A 17,379-nucleotide genomic window follows, 5' to 3' on the forward strand; every position below is an offset into this window, starting at 1 on the left:
CGAACGCATTCGCGCCTATCACTTGTCGTCTCACGGCGAAGAGTCAAATGCCATGCTGATCTTGCATGGAAAGAACAATTTTGCTCGAGTCTAAAAATTTAGGTAGATAAGCAGGTCTGAAAATCATTTTGTTAAATTTATTTATGTTTTTTTTTTAATATGTTTTTATTGAAAGCATGGAAAGGATGATTTTGCTGAAATAATTTAGTTAGTGGATACAGATTTGAAAATAATTTTGTTGGACTATCAGAATAATTATGTGGGATGCTTAAACTGCTTAATTGCTAGAATGTCATCAAAACTTTTTGTAGTATTGCTCATCAAGCTTGAGTTTCCTATACAATTATTTTGATGGTCCGACAAAAATACTTTTTGTTGTATCTACTTAAACTTTTAAATACTTGAGCGTATAATAAAATCTTTTTTCTTTTTGCGTACAACTTGATAATAAAACATTCCTGTTCGAGAAATCGCCCGAGAAAAAGATAACACGTGCTATTCAAGATAAACATTGAGAGAGATTGTAGACGGACTTCACAAACACCCTGTACATGGACTGTGCATACAGGCGCGCGCGGTGTGCTCGATGCACACGAGAGATACGCATTTTCTTCGCGTGTCGTCGTCTCACTGCCGTGTCAAGGACATCGAGGGACGGAGTCGACGGTTTGCGTGGACTTTCCTCCGAAAATGAAATACGGAATGTATCTCGCGTCGCATCGACAATGCCTTTTGTATGCGAATGCACTTACTGTCTTCTTAGATCGTAATCTCTCTTCAAAGCTTAAAATCAAAATCGCACATCCATCTTTAAAAATATTGCAACGTATTGACACACACACACACATATATGTATTATATATAACAGGAGCGATTATTGAGTGAACCACACAGAATCGTCTATTAATTCATGAAATTTATACGGCATGGGAGTTGTAATTATTCTGCATTTTTTTATGTAAAAAGGATACCGAAAATAATATTAATATAATACGAGTTTTGAGATTGCCAAAGTGCAAGTTTATACGGAGCAGAGAAGTTCAATTTAATCCAAGTGTGTGGCATGAGGACTTGATGAGAATATCCCGTATACAGAGTGTCTCAAGATTACATACCACTGCACATTTTAATAATTCAAATATTCTTTTTCTTATTAATGAACTTATTAAGAAACTAAGATTCTGATCGATTTACACTTTTAATCAATCTACTCAATAACCGAATTAAAGACTTTTTCTTAAAATCTTTACTAAGTATCTATCTTGAAGCAAATTTTTTTACGTTGCATTCCTACCGTGAATAAATAAACATTTTTTTTTCTCTTGGCACATTTCATTTTTAAAAATATAATCTTATACATATTCAAGGGAGTGATGTTTCTTTTTATAGATAATTTGTACTTTCGTACTTTTAAGCGATGAAACGAGATGGGACGACGTTGTCCCGGGATAAAAATTGGAATGTGTATCGTTGCTTCGGAGACACCCTGTAGATACGATCGGTTTGTGTCGCTGGCTGGCGGGCAGGCCGAAATTGCGCCGGGAGCGAATCCTGGGAGCAAGATACGCTGCTTCGGGTCGAGTAAGCACCTCGACGAGGGGCACCAATCACGGGCGCGAGCATCGTTGCGTGCCGGCACGTCCCGCTTGACGGAGCGGGGCGAAAAGGGAGGTAAAAACGACGAAATGACGAGAGACGAGAGAGTCGGGGCCATCCTTCGCGACCACGGCCACGGCGCGGGTCTCGCCGACCTGGCCGACCTGGTCGACCTGGCCGCCGCCGCCGCCGCGGCCGGTGTGTTTTCGCACGCGCGCAGGTACCGAGGGAGCACGACAGCAGGGACAGCAGGACGCAAATATTCAATCACACCCGGTTCAAACAGTCTGCTAGGTGTACGGCGAGAATGAAAAAGTGAGAGGGAGGGAGAGAGAAGCGCGACAAACAATCGAGCCCGTGAAAAAGCGAAATAGGTTCCGTTCCTTTCTCGATCTCGAATTCCTCTCAGCGACCGGGTTGCTGCTCGTTTATATTATTCTGCCGAAACGTAAAATTGCTTTGAGAAATCCTAGCATTTATACTTCCCGTCAATGCGCTCCACTTTTTTATGTCACGTAGATACGAAATCGGAGATGGAAAATTGAATATTGAGGGTTTGGAGATTTTTATGTCACGAATTAGGGAGAATGAATTTAAGAACCAAGAGAGTTCCAGTTGACAAATTGTGGAAGTGTGGTCTGCTTGTGGCGCATGGAATCTCGTTCTTTTCATCATACATTCGCCTGGGAACGCTTTGTCTTTTGACGAAATATCAAGATTCTAGATACTTTTATTCATCACACGTTAGAAAGTACGGAATTACTGAAATATCTAAAAATTTTGATATAACCTAACATACAGATCTCTGGTAATAATTTTATTGGATTATCAAAGTAATTATATAGGACGCTCAAACTGATTGCTAAAATGTTTGTCAAAACTTTTTTGTAGCATTGCTCATCATATTTTCTATGTCAGGGGTTGTTACAAATTTCTCATCCTAAAATTATATAGCTTTTCCTTATTTCTAGACAAAATGCCATATGATTTTCCCTAATGCTTTCAATAATATTTTGAAATTTTTTGTATTTTCGTTCTGATTTGAAGACCGTCAAATATTTTATTGAGAGCAATTAATGTTATATTATTAATGTTGTTGATACTGCTTGTATTTTTAATCATTAAGTATTCCAAAACAGCGTAGGTGTGGCACATACACATATTAATCAAACATTATTCTTTAAAGACAAGAATTTGAATTTTCCGGAAAATTTTGCAAAATTCCCTGATTTTTCCCTGAATTTCCTTGACCTCTTCAATTTCCCTGACATTTCAGTGATTTCTCTGCTTTCCAGTTTTTGGCAATCCTGTACATAATTATTTTGACGGTTCAACACAATTATTTTTAGATACTTAATTTTTTCCGTGCAGTTACGAATTAGTTAAAAAAAAAAAAGGCTCAAGATAGAGAGATGCTAATTGTCGTTCACGCGAGAGGCGAGGATTACCTCTTAGAAAATGTCTCCGATCAATCGCGACGAAAAGCGACGCGACTCGACGCGCCGAGGGACGCGTTTGTCGGCTAGAAAGATTTAAATTTGGCCCACACCCGAAACACACGATGCGGTGCCGTGTAGGTTCGTCGTCCGGCCGTTCGTCGTCTCGCGCGCGATCCAAATAGCCGACCGGCTAGGCGAAGCATCCCCTTCGTTCCACGCGAAGGACGGCGAAAATAATCTGCCGAGTTTCCGATAAATCGCGCGTCGCGACCGTGTTCTTCGTGTCTGAGATTCGAGGTTTTTATCCGCGATTCCGCGACAATAAGGAACGATCAGGGTCGATTTGGACCAACCATGTTATTTGACAAATCGACTCTTTATCGAAATCGACAATCATAATTGGACAGTTAAGATCAATAAAGAAGGGGAAAAAAAAATGCGAGAGTCGAAGCAAGTTGGGGACTAATGAAGACACGAACTGAGAAAAGATTGGACGAATTATGTATACGTAATCGAAATAGATTGTACATTGAGAGAAAAGTGTATTTGTGATTATAATTGCATGTTAGAATAATTATGAGCTCCATTTTTATAATGTTCATAATTATATTTATTATATTCAGTAATTAAATAATTATATTTAGTAATAATAATTACATTTATAAAATTATATGTATAAAAAATTAAGGACGAAGCTATTCCCTCAGCTTTTAAGTAATACGAAAATTTACGGTAACAAACAATATCTTTTAGCAATAACATGTTTATAATCATGATTATAAACTCCTTGAGACAAGCACAATCTCTAAATGATCAGCGTGTGTGGTTCATAAACATTATCGCGAGAAGTGGACGAAAAAGCTCCGTTATAGCCTATGATTGTCCCCGAAACAATTTTTAAGTCATATAATTAAGTTTGGTACATAAAATAATAAATATTGTATACTAACATTACAGCAATTATAAAAAATGGCTTCCAACCATATTATTTAATCGTGCAATTATAATCGCAAATACTAAATATCTTATTTCTGTCAGTGTACTCTGATAATTTGAAACGGAATTACGGTGCGATTAATATATCATGTATTATTTTCTTTTATCGTTTGATTTAAAATGAGATAAAATATTGCTGGCTGTGCGCAAAATACGTTTTAACGATAAATTATCGTTCATGAAACGCGAATCGTTCATAAATCGTCGAAAGTTCGACAGACTTCCTGCATTTCATGGAGACATATGTTAATTCTACAGATTGAGTTATGTGGAAACGAGCTTCGACAATGCGTAAAATTTTCAGTTCACAAAATAAATTTCACGTAGTGACAGCCTTGAATGGAGTTATATAACGTGATAAAATTGCATTACGTTGGGAATTATTTTCGATGATTTAAGAATAATATAATTTGTTAATTAGGTCAGATGTAAAATAAATTACCGCGCGAAAAAACCAAAACAACTATGCAAGGATACGCATCACGGATACATTACAATTATTTTTTTTAAGTTTCCGAATCCAAATGACGTTTACGTGTTAAATTAATCAATATTTTCAACATAATTAGTCCGCAAGAATTATTCATGTAGGCAGAATTTAATACAGAGAGTTAAAACCGTAATTTACGATAAATTGTTGCTACTACTATCTACTATCACCATGTTCTTTATTTCATCGCAACGATAAAAGAATATATGGCTCGTATTCTTATGCGACGATAAGCCGCGGAACGTTCAAGTCTCGCGTTACTCAAAATGATCGCACGGTCAACCATCACGCTGAGATATCTCACAACGAGAATCTATAATCGAAATCACGTTACATTTTCTCTTTTACCGCGATAAATCATACAATCTCCATGAAAATAAAATGAAGAAGAAAAAGTAAACGAAAGAGGAAGGGTAGCTACGAGCCGTACCTCTTATCACTGACGAGACATCCTTAGGCCGGTAATCCGCGTACTTCTTATCTTATCCGCGATATATACCTGGGTTCCCCTTGCGCAGAAAATCTGGAGCACTCAGCTCACTCAGCCGCACAAAGAGACTACTCACAGACACGTGGAAACACACACATACGTATCACACACGCATACGCACGCACGCACGCACACACACGCACGCACACACACGCACACACACACACACACACAAAGCATACGCGGCACCGGCACGGGAAAAGTTTTTCAAGCGTGCACGTCGCCGTCGCAACGATAAAACCGGACGGCGCGTGTGATATCGGCGAGACTCCGCGAAAAAGCGACCCGCGCGTGCCGGCAAGCCGGCCGTGTAGGAGCGGGTATTTCGAACGCGCACGGGATGCGCACGACGTCGGCAGTGCCAACAAATCGAAGCACTTGGATAAAAGACCGAAAGACGTCTCTTTACCGACCCGAATCTACCCGAATGGCTAGGGTTACCATATCTGAATCTGCAACAGTCACTGCAACAGTCTTGGAAAAAAAAAAAAAAAAACAAAGATTATCCGGTGGGGATGGTAGCAGAGAATATTATAATTTTTTTTATACGTTATCCCTGCTGAAAATTTTTCTCATAATTTTTATACGAATTGAAACATTTTTTCAGAAATACTCAGAAATATTCGGAAAGTTTACATCTTCTCTCAGAACTTCTCATATTCTGAAATTTCTCATCCTATAATTTTTAAAAAGTACTTAAAAATTTTTTAGATTTTGTAACATTTCATCAGAAATTATACTTATGAAAAATCTTAAAAATCTTACGATATTTCATAATTAACATATATGAAAAATTCTGAGAAAAGATGTAGATTTTCTGAAAAATGTTCCAATTCGTGTAAAAAATGTGAGAAAATTATAAAATTGTAGAGAAATTCTGAAAAATTATATAGAAATTCTAAAAAATTTTATGAAAATTTCCGAGAAAAATTTTCACCAAAGTAAACATATAGATATAGATATTTAATATAATAAATTTTTCTAGAACATAATTTGTGTTGTCAATACTTATTAATAAAAATTAATAATAATTATAATTTTATAAATATAAAATTTTAATTAGTGACCAAGAAATTTTACGACTTTTCGAAAAAGAGTACATGTATACTCTTAAACGAGTACGGTTGATAATTCTAGACATGACAAGATGCTGGTAAAGTAGCGTTCGTTCTTTGTCGAGGAGCTTTGTTGGCCGTTCTCGATTCGAATTCACGAGCAAATCTCGGAAGATTGACCAAAAAGGGAGCAAAATACGAAGGAAGGTAACTTCCAGATGAGAGAACGGCCAAATATTCCGACGGTCGGTAATGGTACGACGCAATAGTAAACCGTGAACTTTCTGGATCTGTTTGATCGGTAAAGATACTGCATGTCGGTAAAATTCGTGTCTGTATATCCGACATCTATATATGCGATATGTCTATACTTATATGCGGATATACATATACTCAAACAAACACAAACATTCATTTCTACTAATGTAGATTAACTTTAATCTCGGTTTTACTTACTTTTTGTCTTTTTTATTCCAATTTTTACCAATATAGATTAATTTTAATCCCTTTTATTTTTATTTTCATTTTTTTAGTTATTAAAATTAAAAAAAAATAAAGAGAAAGAACAGTTTTGTAAAGAATCTAAATTTAATTAAATGTACATTTAAAAGTATAATTCTTTAGACTATTCAAATAATTACGTAGAATGTTTAAGCTTTAATGACAATGCTGCAAAAAGTTTTACATTTTAGCAACCAGTGTCCTACATAATTATTTTTATAGTTGAAACAAAATTATTTTCAGATCTGTATCCAGATAAATTTTTAGATACGTCAGTGAAACTAATCTTTCCGTAATTGAACCGAGATTAATATTAAATTACATTAGTAGAAATGAGCATAATTTTTAGAACTCTATAATAGGAAAAGATACAAAATAAATAAGTTAACCGAGATTGAAGTTAATCTAAATAGAAATAGACGAATCTGAAATTAGAACATAAAATGACTCATAAGGTGTCTTTTAGACTATTCTTGCAGAAATGACTTTAAGACTTTTTAGATGTCTTAGAGATGTTATTTTATGTTCTAAATCTGGATACGTAATGATTTGTGAGTTTCTTTTATCTCCAAAGGATCGTATAATAATATAATAGACTTAGGCCCAGTTTTTCATTATCTGGGATTAATTTGTGATTAACTTGATGTTTCACCCAATGGGCTTCATCCATAACATCATCATAGATGAAGCTCATTGAATAAAACATCAGGTTAAGCCTAACTACAAGTTAATCAGATGATGAACAAGTAGACCTAAGAAATTCTCAGTTCTTATCATTTGTCCAGTTGAGATTTGCTTAAAAATATGTCTCCGAGCTTGAATGAATTCTTTCGGAATTATTCACAGATCTTTGCTAGATTTACAACATTGTAACTGGTTTCTGGTAAGAAAGTATCTTCGGCATCTCTCTTACCGTTGCGCAGAATGCATGTAGAAATTCTAGAGATGTGTTTAAAAATTCGAACTAGGATTGAAGACACTTGAGCCACCGAAAGAAAAAAAAAGAAAAAGCCGGCGTACTTTCTCGCCGTTTCGTGCATGCCGATGCACCCGAGCGAGTTCCATCTCCGCGAATTTCATGGAGAAGTCACGTGAAGTGACGCAGAGAAAAAAATGTATAGCATTAAAAAAAAAGGGAAAAAAATATTCGTAATTTAAAGAGATCGATCCGTAAGATAATGTATGTTATCAGATTCCGTGGGAAGCGTTTCTTTGTCGAGCTCTCGAAATCGGATAAGGCTCGCATCCGTCTGCGTGGAATCGCTATCAGTTTGACGAAAGATCTCGCGGTGTGAGACGCATAACTGTACGATTCGTAGCGTGCGTAATAACGCGTAAGCGTGATAAGATAAAACAGAATGATCGTGCTTGTTATTTAATATCATGATACGTACGAAATCCAGAGACATTTCGATACGCACACGGAGGCTCTGAAGAAACGACTAAGCCAGGCATTTTGAGAAACGACCGGTATTTTGATGATTACGAGCTGTGACCAACGCAGCGATACTCGATTTGAACGTGGATATTGCAACGCATCGGTATCGATCGTCATTACAAATGCTTCCCTAAAGGCTAATCAGGATTGCCACAAAACTGGAAATCAGAGGAATACGGGAAATTAGGAAAAAATCAGGAAATTTTGCAAAATTTTCTGGAAAATTGAAATTCTAGACTTGAAAAAATTTAATATGCGTACATTACATCTACGCAGTTTTGGAATACTACCAAATTAATAATTATAAAGTAACGCCAGTTACCAACATTAATTAATAATAATTTACATTGCTATGTTAAATTGCTCTCTTAATAAAATATTTAACGGTTTCCAAGTCAAGACGAAACTACACAAAATTTCAAAATATTATTGAAAATCGGGAAAAATCATGAAATTTTATTTGAAAAACTAAGGATAAGTTATGGAATTTTAGAATGAGGAATTTGTAGCATTCCGGCTAATGTACAGTATGCCCTTTTGTTTCTTACTTTTTGTCTCTTGTCTTTTTCTCTCTTTGCGATTATTTTATCGATAAATGTGTTTCTTATCACGTACTTCTTGTCTCTTTCGAACAAGTTCGTCAAGTTTTATCTCAAATGATAAAAACAAAGAAATAGATAGGGAATAGAAACAATAAGAAACAAAAAGACAAAAGATAAGATGTAATAAAGAAGGTAATAAGAAAAACAGGAAGCAAATTGTAGATAGTAACCTTAAATGTTGCTGCATTATATGTATATTCTTAAACGGACACTTCATTCCTAAAAATTGCCGTATGAGAACGTCGAGAATGTAATACCATCGTGCTAATCGATGAAGTAACGTTATTCTAAAATGAACACCAACCGCGAGTCGTTCTGTGACTTGGAAATGGAGAAGAGAAATTCATTGGTTATTTCATGATGCTTCGCTCCTCGAGGAATATTGTCGCGTTTCTGCTCTCGTCGCTAAAAGTTCAAGTCGGATTCGTACATCGAGCCTGACTATGTTGAAGGAGAAATCGGTTGTGACGTCGCGCGTTGCGCGTCGCGTCGCGTCGCGTCGCGTCGCGTCGCGTCGCGTCGAGTCGCGTCGCGTCGCCGGTCGACGAACGCGGCGAAAGATCGACCTTATTCTTCGCGCGCTCACCTGAAGCTCCGCTTGCGAAACGTCGATCTCGCCGCGGTAGACGAACTCGATGATGAACTTGAGGTCGTTGAAGCAGACGTCCTGCGGCATGATGATTGTCGGGTGTTTGCAAGGGTTCGATAGCAGGAGCTTCTGGAAATAGGAGCTGCAAGCTGACAACACCACCTGAACAAATGGAAAAGAACAAGATCGTTATAAGTAAATGAAGGCAACACATCGACGTTCGCGATTAAATCGCTACTTCTGATTAAATCTCGACACGCGAATCTACCGGGTAATGCGAAAGAAGCGCTCGTGCATTGCGATTGTTTTCATTTTACTTCTCGAACGTGTCGAAATTGCCAAGTAGTTCTATCGTACAAGTTTTCTCCGTTGTTTCGAAGTTAAATATCGACACTTTAATTAGCTATTGAGATATCAAGAATCTGAAAGCGTTTATCTATAAAACAAAGTATAGTGTATATACGTATATATATATATAGATGAGAATAATCTTGTCGTATCATCAAAATAATTATGTAGGACGCTCAAAGTGCAGCATTGCTCTCAAAAGCTTAAATTTTATACATTATTAATTGATGGTTCAATAAAATTATTTTCAGAAGTGTATCTATCTAGATATTTTAATAAAATCGCTCTCCTTTTCATATATATATATATATATATATATATATGTATCTTAAGTGCTGCTACACATAAATATGACATAAACATTTAAGTAGTATTAAAATGTTTCTGTAATTATGCAGATCGATGCCGGATCAAGCTGCGTGATTATGCGGGCGTGATTATCCGCTAAGTGTCCCGTTTTGCGCAATGACTTTGAATAATTATGACAGAGCCAAAAAGAAGACAAACATAGGCGTCACTTCAAATCGACTTTGGAAAGTTATCGATATTTTCGTCAGCATCCGTTAATTCTAAATTCACTATTTTACACTTATACGATTTTCTGTTTTTCTAAAATTTAATACTTGTTCTGCTTGAATTTTCATCACTCAAGACGCATCGGGAATAATATTGTATATCATAAACGTGGTAATTTCTCGTTCTTCTTGGATCGAGGTTTGACGTTCGATTCCGCGAGCGCCGTTGATCGCAGTCGCGTCATCTCTCTCTCTCTCTCTGCCCCTCCATACATGTCGCGTATACCGGCCTACCTTGTGCGCCTTTAATGAGGCCTCATTGCACGCCAGGGTGACGTCGACGAAGGCCTCGGTCTGCAGGAGCTGGTGCATCACCGACGTCATATTCGATTGGTAGTTGTTCCAACGCAGGCAGTAGTGCTGCCCGGCCATGCCGCCGCTGCAACAGAAAAACGGAAAAGATCGATCGAGTGCTTTTTTTTTTCTTTCCCCGAGTGGCTTTCCTTTCGTGTCGACGGATTCATCGAAAAGTCATCGGCGACGACGACGACGACGACGACGACTCTAAGAGACGACGAGAATCCCCTCTTCCTCGCTTTTTCCCAAGCCGCAATAGTCATCCCCGTTGTACCGTTTCCCCTGCCACGAAAGATCGATCCGCGAAGAACGGGACAGTACCTGTAGTGCACGCCCCAATAACGATCTGTCTCCATGAAATATTGGGTTTCTTTTTCCGCCACGGCCGCCGGGAAAGAAGATATCTCCAAGAGGTTTTATGTACCGGACGGAGGACGGTATCCACGCGAGCGCGAAAGAGAGACGAGAGAAAGAAAAAGCAAACGAGAGAGAGACAGAGAGAGAGAGAGAGAGAGAGTAAGTAGATGGGTACAGGGGTTTTCTACACGCCGCGGGGGCAGTAAATCGCGAGTGGAGGAAGTAAGAAGAAGGCGAGAGGAATAAGACGAGCGGAGAGGGATAGAGAGAAAAAGAGATATAGGAGGCAGAAAGAGGAAAAAGATCGATCGACGTGCGGGGGATGAAGGAAAGAACGAAGAGAAGAAAGGGGAAGGAGCAGGAAGAAAAAGAGTCGCAACGGAAAGGACGTTATTTCCGGAAGTTGCGTTGCGGCGCGGCGCGAGTCGCGGGAACACAAGACAACCAGCATGCACTTTCGCGAATCTATTCCAGCGATACAGCGATACAGCGACCAAGCTGAGGCCCGACGATAACGGTCGATCGATCGATTTTCTTGGTCGTTAGCGATCGAAAGCGAGGAAAAGACGCGCGAATCGCGGATAAAAGACAGGCGGATTGGCACGCGCCGCGCCGCGCCGCGAATACGATAAGGTTCGGGCGTTGGTCTGCCCACGTCGCGACATTCACCTGTTCCGTGGACCGTGCTTTATCTGCCTCTATCTATGACTCTTTATACCGGGCCATTCCGCCTGTTATCTGTCCGTAGGAACACGGGCTTTTATCAGTTGCTTAGACGTGCGCCGATAACGTGGAAACTTTAAGCTCGCGCCTTCTCCCGCCTTCTCTCCTTCTCCTGCTACTTGCGCTCGTTTCAACGCTCGTCGCTGCCTTTCATCCGCTCGCTCGCTCGCTCGCACGCTCAAAGAACATCTAGAAAATCTTCGCGACACCTCGCTCCTATTATCCTCGTCACCTGTGATTCGGGATGTCTCACTGCGATGCCGCTACTTACGAGTCTTACGTGCAGATTACGAAAATCTGTTGTCCTCGAAACTATTGTGAACTGTTTCAACGCGGTCGTTTCAAGTACACTTAAGATTGTCCCCGATTTTCAATTCTCAATTGTCAGCTCACAATTTTTTAACCTCTCAGCTGTTAGCTTCCAAAATCAGGGTTATCACAAATATCTCGTCCTAAAATTTCATAATTTTCCGTGATTTTGGAAAATATTTTAAAATTTTTTCTACTTTCGTCCTGATTTGGGACCCGTCTAAAATATTTTGAGAAAGCAATTTAATATAGCAATGTTATAATTATTATTAACATCGCTGACACTGTTTACATTTAATTGTTAAGATGACAGTATTCCAAAATCACGCATATATATATATACACATTAAAGCCAAGAATTTTAATTATCCAGAAAATTTTGCAAAATTCTCCGACTTCCCTCTGAATTTCCCCGATAATTTTCAATTTCCCTCATTTCCATAATTTTGTGGCAATCCTGAAGATTCTAACTCTCATCGCTTATTCGACGATCCTCATCTCGCAGCTCACTTAACGTTATACTGTAAATGTTAACTCTCTAATCTTTCTTTACATCATATTTTATTGTTCGAGTTGAACGTAAACAAATGCCCTACTTCTTTTTCCCGTCCTAACCAAATTCGTCTTCCAAAACTCCAACTCCGTTCTTTTCTGTTCTCTCTTCGCCCTTCGTCTTCCCTTTTATTATCTTCCCTCTCATTGGTTGGTACCATCACATACACTCGTACCATCTGCCGTTTCTCCGGCTATCCTTCGAAAGTCCTCGATGTGGACGTGCACCTGCGAATGCTTGCAAGTAACGCACGATTGTGAATGTACGTGAGAGCACCTGACGTACTTACTTCGCCGACCTCTATCTATAGATACGTACGCGTGGCGTGCTGTTTCACCTGTATGATCGATTATTGCGAAGAAATCACAATGGTGAACATCGATCGCGTATTGCTGTCAAACTCTCTCGAAAAGTAATAGAAACGTTTCGGGGCGCGTTCGATCGTTTAATTTTAATCGGATCACTAAAATTTGCTCTCGACTTAACTTCAAATGTTTGCTATTGTAAGACTAATGGAATTCTCAAAGTTCGTATATAAGGCTTGTTATCTAACGTAACTCAATTAATCCTGGTTAAATTAATCCCCTGCTCGTTCAGTTTCCAGTTCACTTTTTCTTGATTCTAAGAAAGAAATTAATTAATTGTACCAGAATTAAGAGATGATGCTAAAATTCTTTTTCGAAGAACTTAAACTGTAATAATGTTAATATTTGTAATATTCGGGCAAAAAATGTTCGGCAATCGTCAGATATTTTTTGCATTTCTCGTTTTAAAGAGCGCAATTTTTTAAAACATTTTCAACGCGTTCTTCAACGCTCGGAGAAACGCTTGGATTCATTTGAAATCTATTCGCGAAATCGAAACGCGGATTGCCTTATGTCCATACAGCGAGTCTATGCGTGCTTGTCGCACGGCACACACATAGACACGCGAGTCGCGTAACAGGTACGCGCGCACATTGATATCGCGAAATTGGGTTTCCTGGCGTGCCGACCGCGAAGACGCGCAGATAATTTCTGATAACGGGCAAGAAACGACGATAATCGATTGTCTCGCGTTAATTTCTCGACCTCTTTTTCGTCCCTTTCCTAATTTATCTAATCTTTCCATCATGTCGCAATTGCGCGATTTGCCCCTGCAAGTTCGAAAACTATCTGGCAGCGAGGAAATTTGAAAATATGTTATGTGTATTGTTAAGCCGATAATAACGGAATTCTCACTGTTTACGATATTAACTTTTATCGATATGCCGTGGACAGTTGATAAAAGGATAATATTTTTGAGAGTGATGAGGACATTTAATATATTCGATTGTCACACTTCTTGCATCTTAAAGCAGCATCTTCCAGCTTGTTAGTTAAGAACATAATATGAAAGCAGCAATCCGTTAAATAACATTTTGCCATTTTTAACTTCCATGTGTCAAAATGTAAATTAATCCATTTCTGTAGACAGTGAACATCTAATATATGTGCATGTACTGCATGTAGTAAATAATAAATTAAATTTGAGACAAATTTAATACATTTTTTTTTTTTAGTTAAAATGTTCAACTCTATTATTTTAATTCAAATTATCGGGATTATATTGGGTAAGAGTGACGGGGTTTATAGAAATAATTAAAAATAATTCAATTCGAGTACAATTTGACATTACGAATTTAACAGTGTGTATCTTTCAAGAATCGCGTAATTTTCATTTTTTTTGTATAAAACCAAAATGAACGTAGTCGAGAATCGAAGGAAACGTTTTTATTGTAGCAAGGCAATCTTTTACATTTATTTTATAAGTTTAAATATCCCAAAGTAGAAATATTTTATAAAAGTTCCTTTTAATTTACGCATACATGGGTATATTTTAAAGATCCCACTTTTATCAATTTTCAATCGAAAGCAATAGCGATAATTCTGTCATTTGCCAGGAAGCTTTATGACCTTCTCTTTGTATTTCGTCTCTTTATTCGCCGCGCGATAAAGTATTATTCGCAGAGGCGAATAGATCGCAAAGATCCATTGCGTTTTCATCGTGTCGCGTATAAAAGTGGTTCCTATATATTCCACTACTATTCATCCATCTCGTTGTTCTGTATTCCGCAGTTTTATCCGCGACGAAATAATCTGCCGCGAATGAAATGTCGAGAAGATTCGCGATATTTCAATCGCGCTACAAGAAAAAATGACTCTTCGTCTTCCCATATTTCGTAATTATTCATTCTACACTCCATTCGCGTTACTCGTGACGGAATAATTTGGCGCGAATAGCCGGAAAGATTGATCGCGATGTAGCGTAAAAGTGGCTCACCTAGTTTTGAGGAACATTGTTTAAGCCTCTGCGACACGGCCAACCGCGTTGATTTGAGGAGGATAATTGAGTGAAAGAAGGAAGACACGCAATTAAAGCGGCCGCGGAGAGAGAACCAGGAGAAAACCGGATGCAACGCGACGTGAAGAAACGGAGTGAGACGGGATAGTCGACGAGATGAACTCGGTACAGTAGTAAAGTTTACGATACTCCAGGATATATATTTTATGTCAAATAAACAGCATAAATAATTATTTTTATTATATAAATTCATTAATGTACACTTATATTAATTATTTGTCTATTACACTTTCTAATGTGGGAAGAAGTTGAATTTGTAATTGTAGGATCTTTATCCACAATAATATGTAAATGCAGAACTTATTAGAGAGATTGTCTTAAAAAGGAGACAAGAAATGGAAAGAATAAAGAAAAAAAGCGTATGGAGTATTAAGTGTTAAGTAAAAAATAATAAATTTTTTCATTTTCTCTCCCTGTCACGTATTATGTTTTATAATAAATTATTATTTACATCAAAAGATATGCAATATAAATAAACACATTTAAAAAATATTAAGTATAATAAATCTCGAAACAAAATCGTATATATATTCAATAAAGAATTATTTTTAAATTAACAGATATTAATTCGCGCGCTATATTGAGTATTCGGTGGAAATTCGAGGTGACGAACAGCGTGATCGATCGTATCCATCGATACGCTTTCTCGATGCACTTATACCTCCGGTTTCGATGCGATGCGCATTAGGATCTGAAACACTCTTCGTTTGGTTTCTCCGAGGAGCTACGGCCCCAGCGGCGACCGTCTCGAGCGATTTTCCTGTCACTTTCATTGAAACTCGTGAGAGAAGGAACGCGAGGAAGCCGCTGGTGGTGACGAAGAGTCGTGGACGAGAACGGCGCCTTCGAAAAACGTCGGGAGAGATAGTAGCGAATTTATGGCAGGACGCGATCACGAGAGACGCGAGCAGACGTCGATTCTGCGTGTGTAACAAAGAGAAGATGAAAGGAAAACGGTGCACACATCTCTCCTTGATGACGACACCGAAACGACGAAGGAAGATAATAAAAAAATACGTTCACGTGAAGGAGGAGGGGAGGGGGGGGGGAAGAAGGGCCGGTTAGCTCGCACTAATCTTTCGGGAGCGTTAGAAAGCCGCCGCTTTCCTGAGAGACGGTAAACCGAGAGAGTCTGGGCAGAGATCAAGGAGCGCGTGCTGCGAAAAAGAGGAGAATTCAATCTCTCAGATTATATTTTTCGCAAACAGGAAACGCAAATCCTCACTGTGTAATTGTAATACTGGAACAAATGTGATGGAACGCGCGGATGTATTAAAATAGAGCTTTAAAATAAAATCATGCAATGGTTTAAGAGAAAAAAAAAGAAAGAAAGAAAGAAAGAAAGAGAGCAAAAATGAAAAGAGAATTCAGCTGTATAAGATGAGCGTCTCTGTAAGAGTAATTTCATTATACGATCCATTAAGGTGGAATAATATTATAAGACATTTATGGAGTTAATTTTTTTTAAGAATTTTAATATAGATGGAATTCTAGCTTTTGTTTGAAGAATTTTTAAGTTTGTAACAATTTAATAAAAAAATTTTAATAACATAAAATATGAAAAACAAACAGTTAAAAGATTAAAAAACGCAATTTTCCTTTTTTGATTATAGAAAAGTATAATTTTACATTTTAATCATTTCAGTTATCATAATATTATTCGATAGAATAAACAGGATTTTTCAGGATTTATTCCATTTAGAAGAAGAGGTTTTTTTCCACAAGAAATCAAGTTAAAAAAAAATTTAATCTATACTAAAGTATAATTCCTGTGAAAAATCTTTTCTCTTAAATGGAATAGCGCCTGAAAAATCCTATTTATTCTATAATACGTATTCTACAATAAATACGAGAAAAAAATGTTGCAAGCATATACATTTCTATTGTAAGCAGAAAAAGCAGTCTGTTTCTAAAATTAGGAGAAAAGAGATAGCAGCATCGTGAGAAAATCGAGAAGAGAAATCGAAAAAGCGAAGCGTTAGCGACCGGTTCTCATCCCTTACGCTCGCATTTTCTTTCGCAGCCTGGAAGAAGTACGGGTTTTTCCCCTCTAGCGCGGGAGAGGAGAGGGAACCGCCCTTCCATCTTCCCTCCCACGATTCATCTCAATTTTTCTTCGAGCTTTTTGTGTCCAATTTCACCTCGCCTCCCTGCCACGCCATGTCCTTTTTCTTTTTCCCCGTCTATCCCTCTGCCATTCGCAGAGTAGACGAACTCGCTCTTCGTGTTTTACTCTTCCCCCTTCCCTCTCCTTCTCCTCCTGCCCGTTTGCTTCTCTACCACCCTCATTCTTCTCTCTGCTCTCCCCTCTCAATTCCTACCCCCCTCCCTCTCTCTCTCTCTCTCTCTCTCTCTCCGCCCTTCTCACCCATTTCACGTCGTCGTTTCGTCTCCCCCACCGTCCTTCGCCCTCCTTTTTCTTGTCTCTCGGTCGTTTCGTCGCTTCTTCCACGACCCTCCGCTCACCTCCTTCCACCCCTCTCCCAGTCTTTTCTCTCTTTCGCTGCGCGCGTTGGTTCCATTTACTCATTCCCTCTTCCCCTCGCGCCTAAGACGCTATTTTCTCGTGGCCCCTTCGCTTCCACGGTTATACGCTACCCTTCTTTCTCTTTTTCTCTCTCTCTCTCTCTCTCTCTCTC

General features: G+C 38.4%; 1 protein-coding gene across 1 annotated transcript in view; it reads right to left on the reverse strand.

Moving 5' to 3' along the window:
* The window catches only part of Psq (pipsqueak), a 64,756-nt gene that overhangs the window by 26,700 nt on the left and 20,677 nt on the right, over positions 1–17,379 (reverse strand). Inside the window, exons 2-3 of the mRNA XM_011054507.2 lie at positions 10,354–10,498; positions 9,194–9,358 (exon numbers count right to left, since the gene is read on the reverse strand). Of these exons, the coding sequence (XP_011052809.1) occupies positions 9,194–9,358; positions 10,354–10,498 (310 nt within the window). The remainder of the gene's footprint in view (positions 1–9,193; positions 9,359–10,353; positions 10,499–17,379) is intronic.

This window comes from Acromyrmex echinatior, chromosome 16 (assembly GCF_024713525.1).
Source record: "Acromyrmex echinatior isolate Ae372 chromosome 16, ASM2471352v2, whole genome shotgun sequence".
Lineage (NCBI taxonomy): Eukaryota > Metazoa > Arthropoda > Insecta > Hymenoptera > Formicidae > Acromyrmex > Acromyrmex echinatior.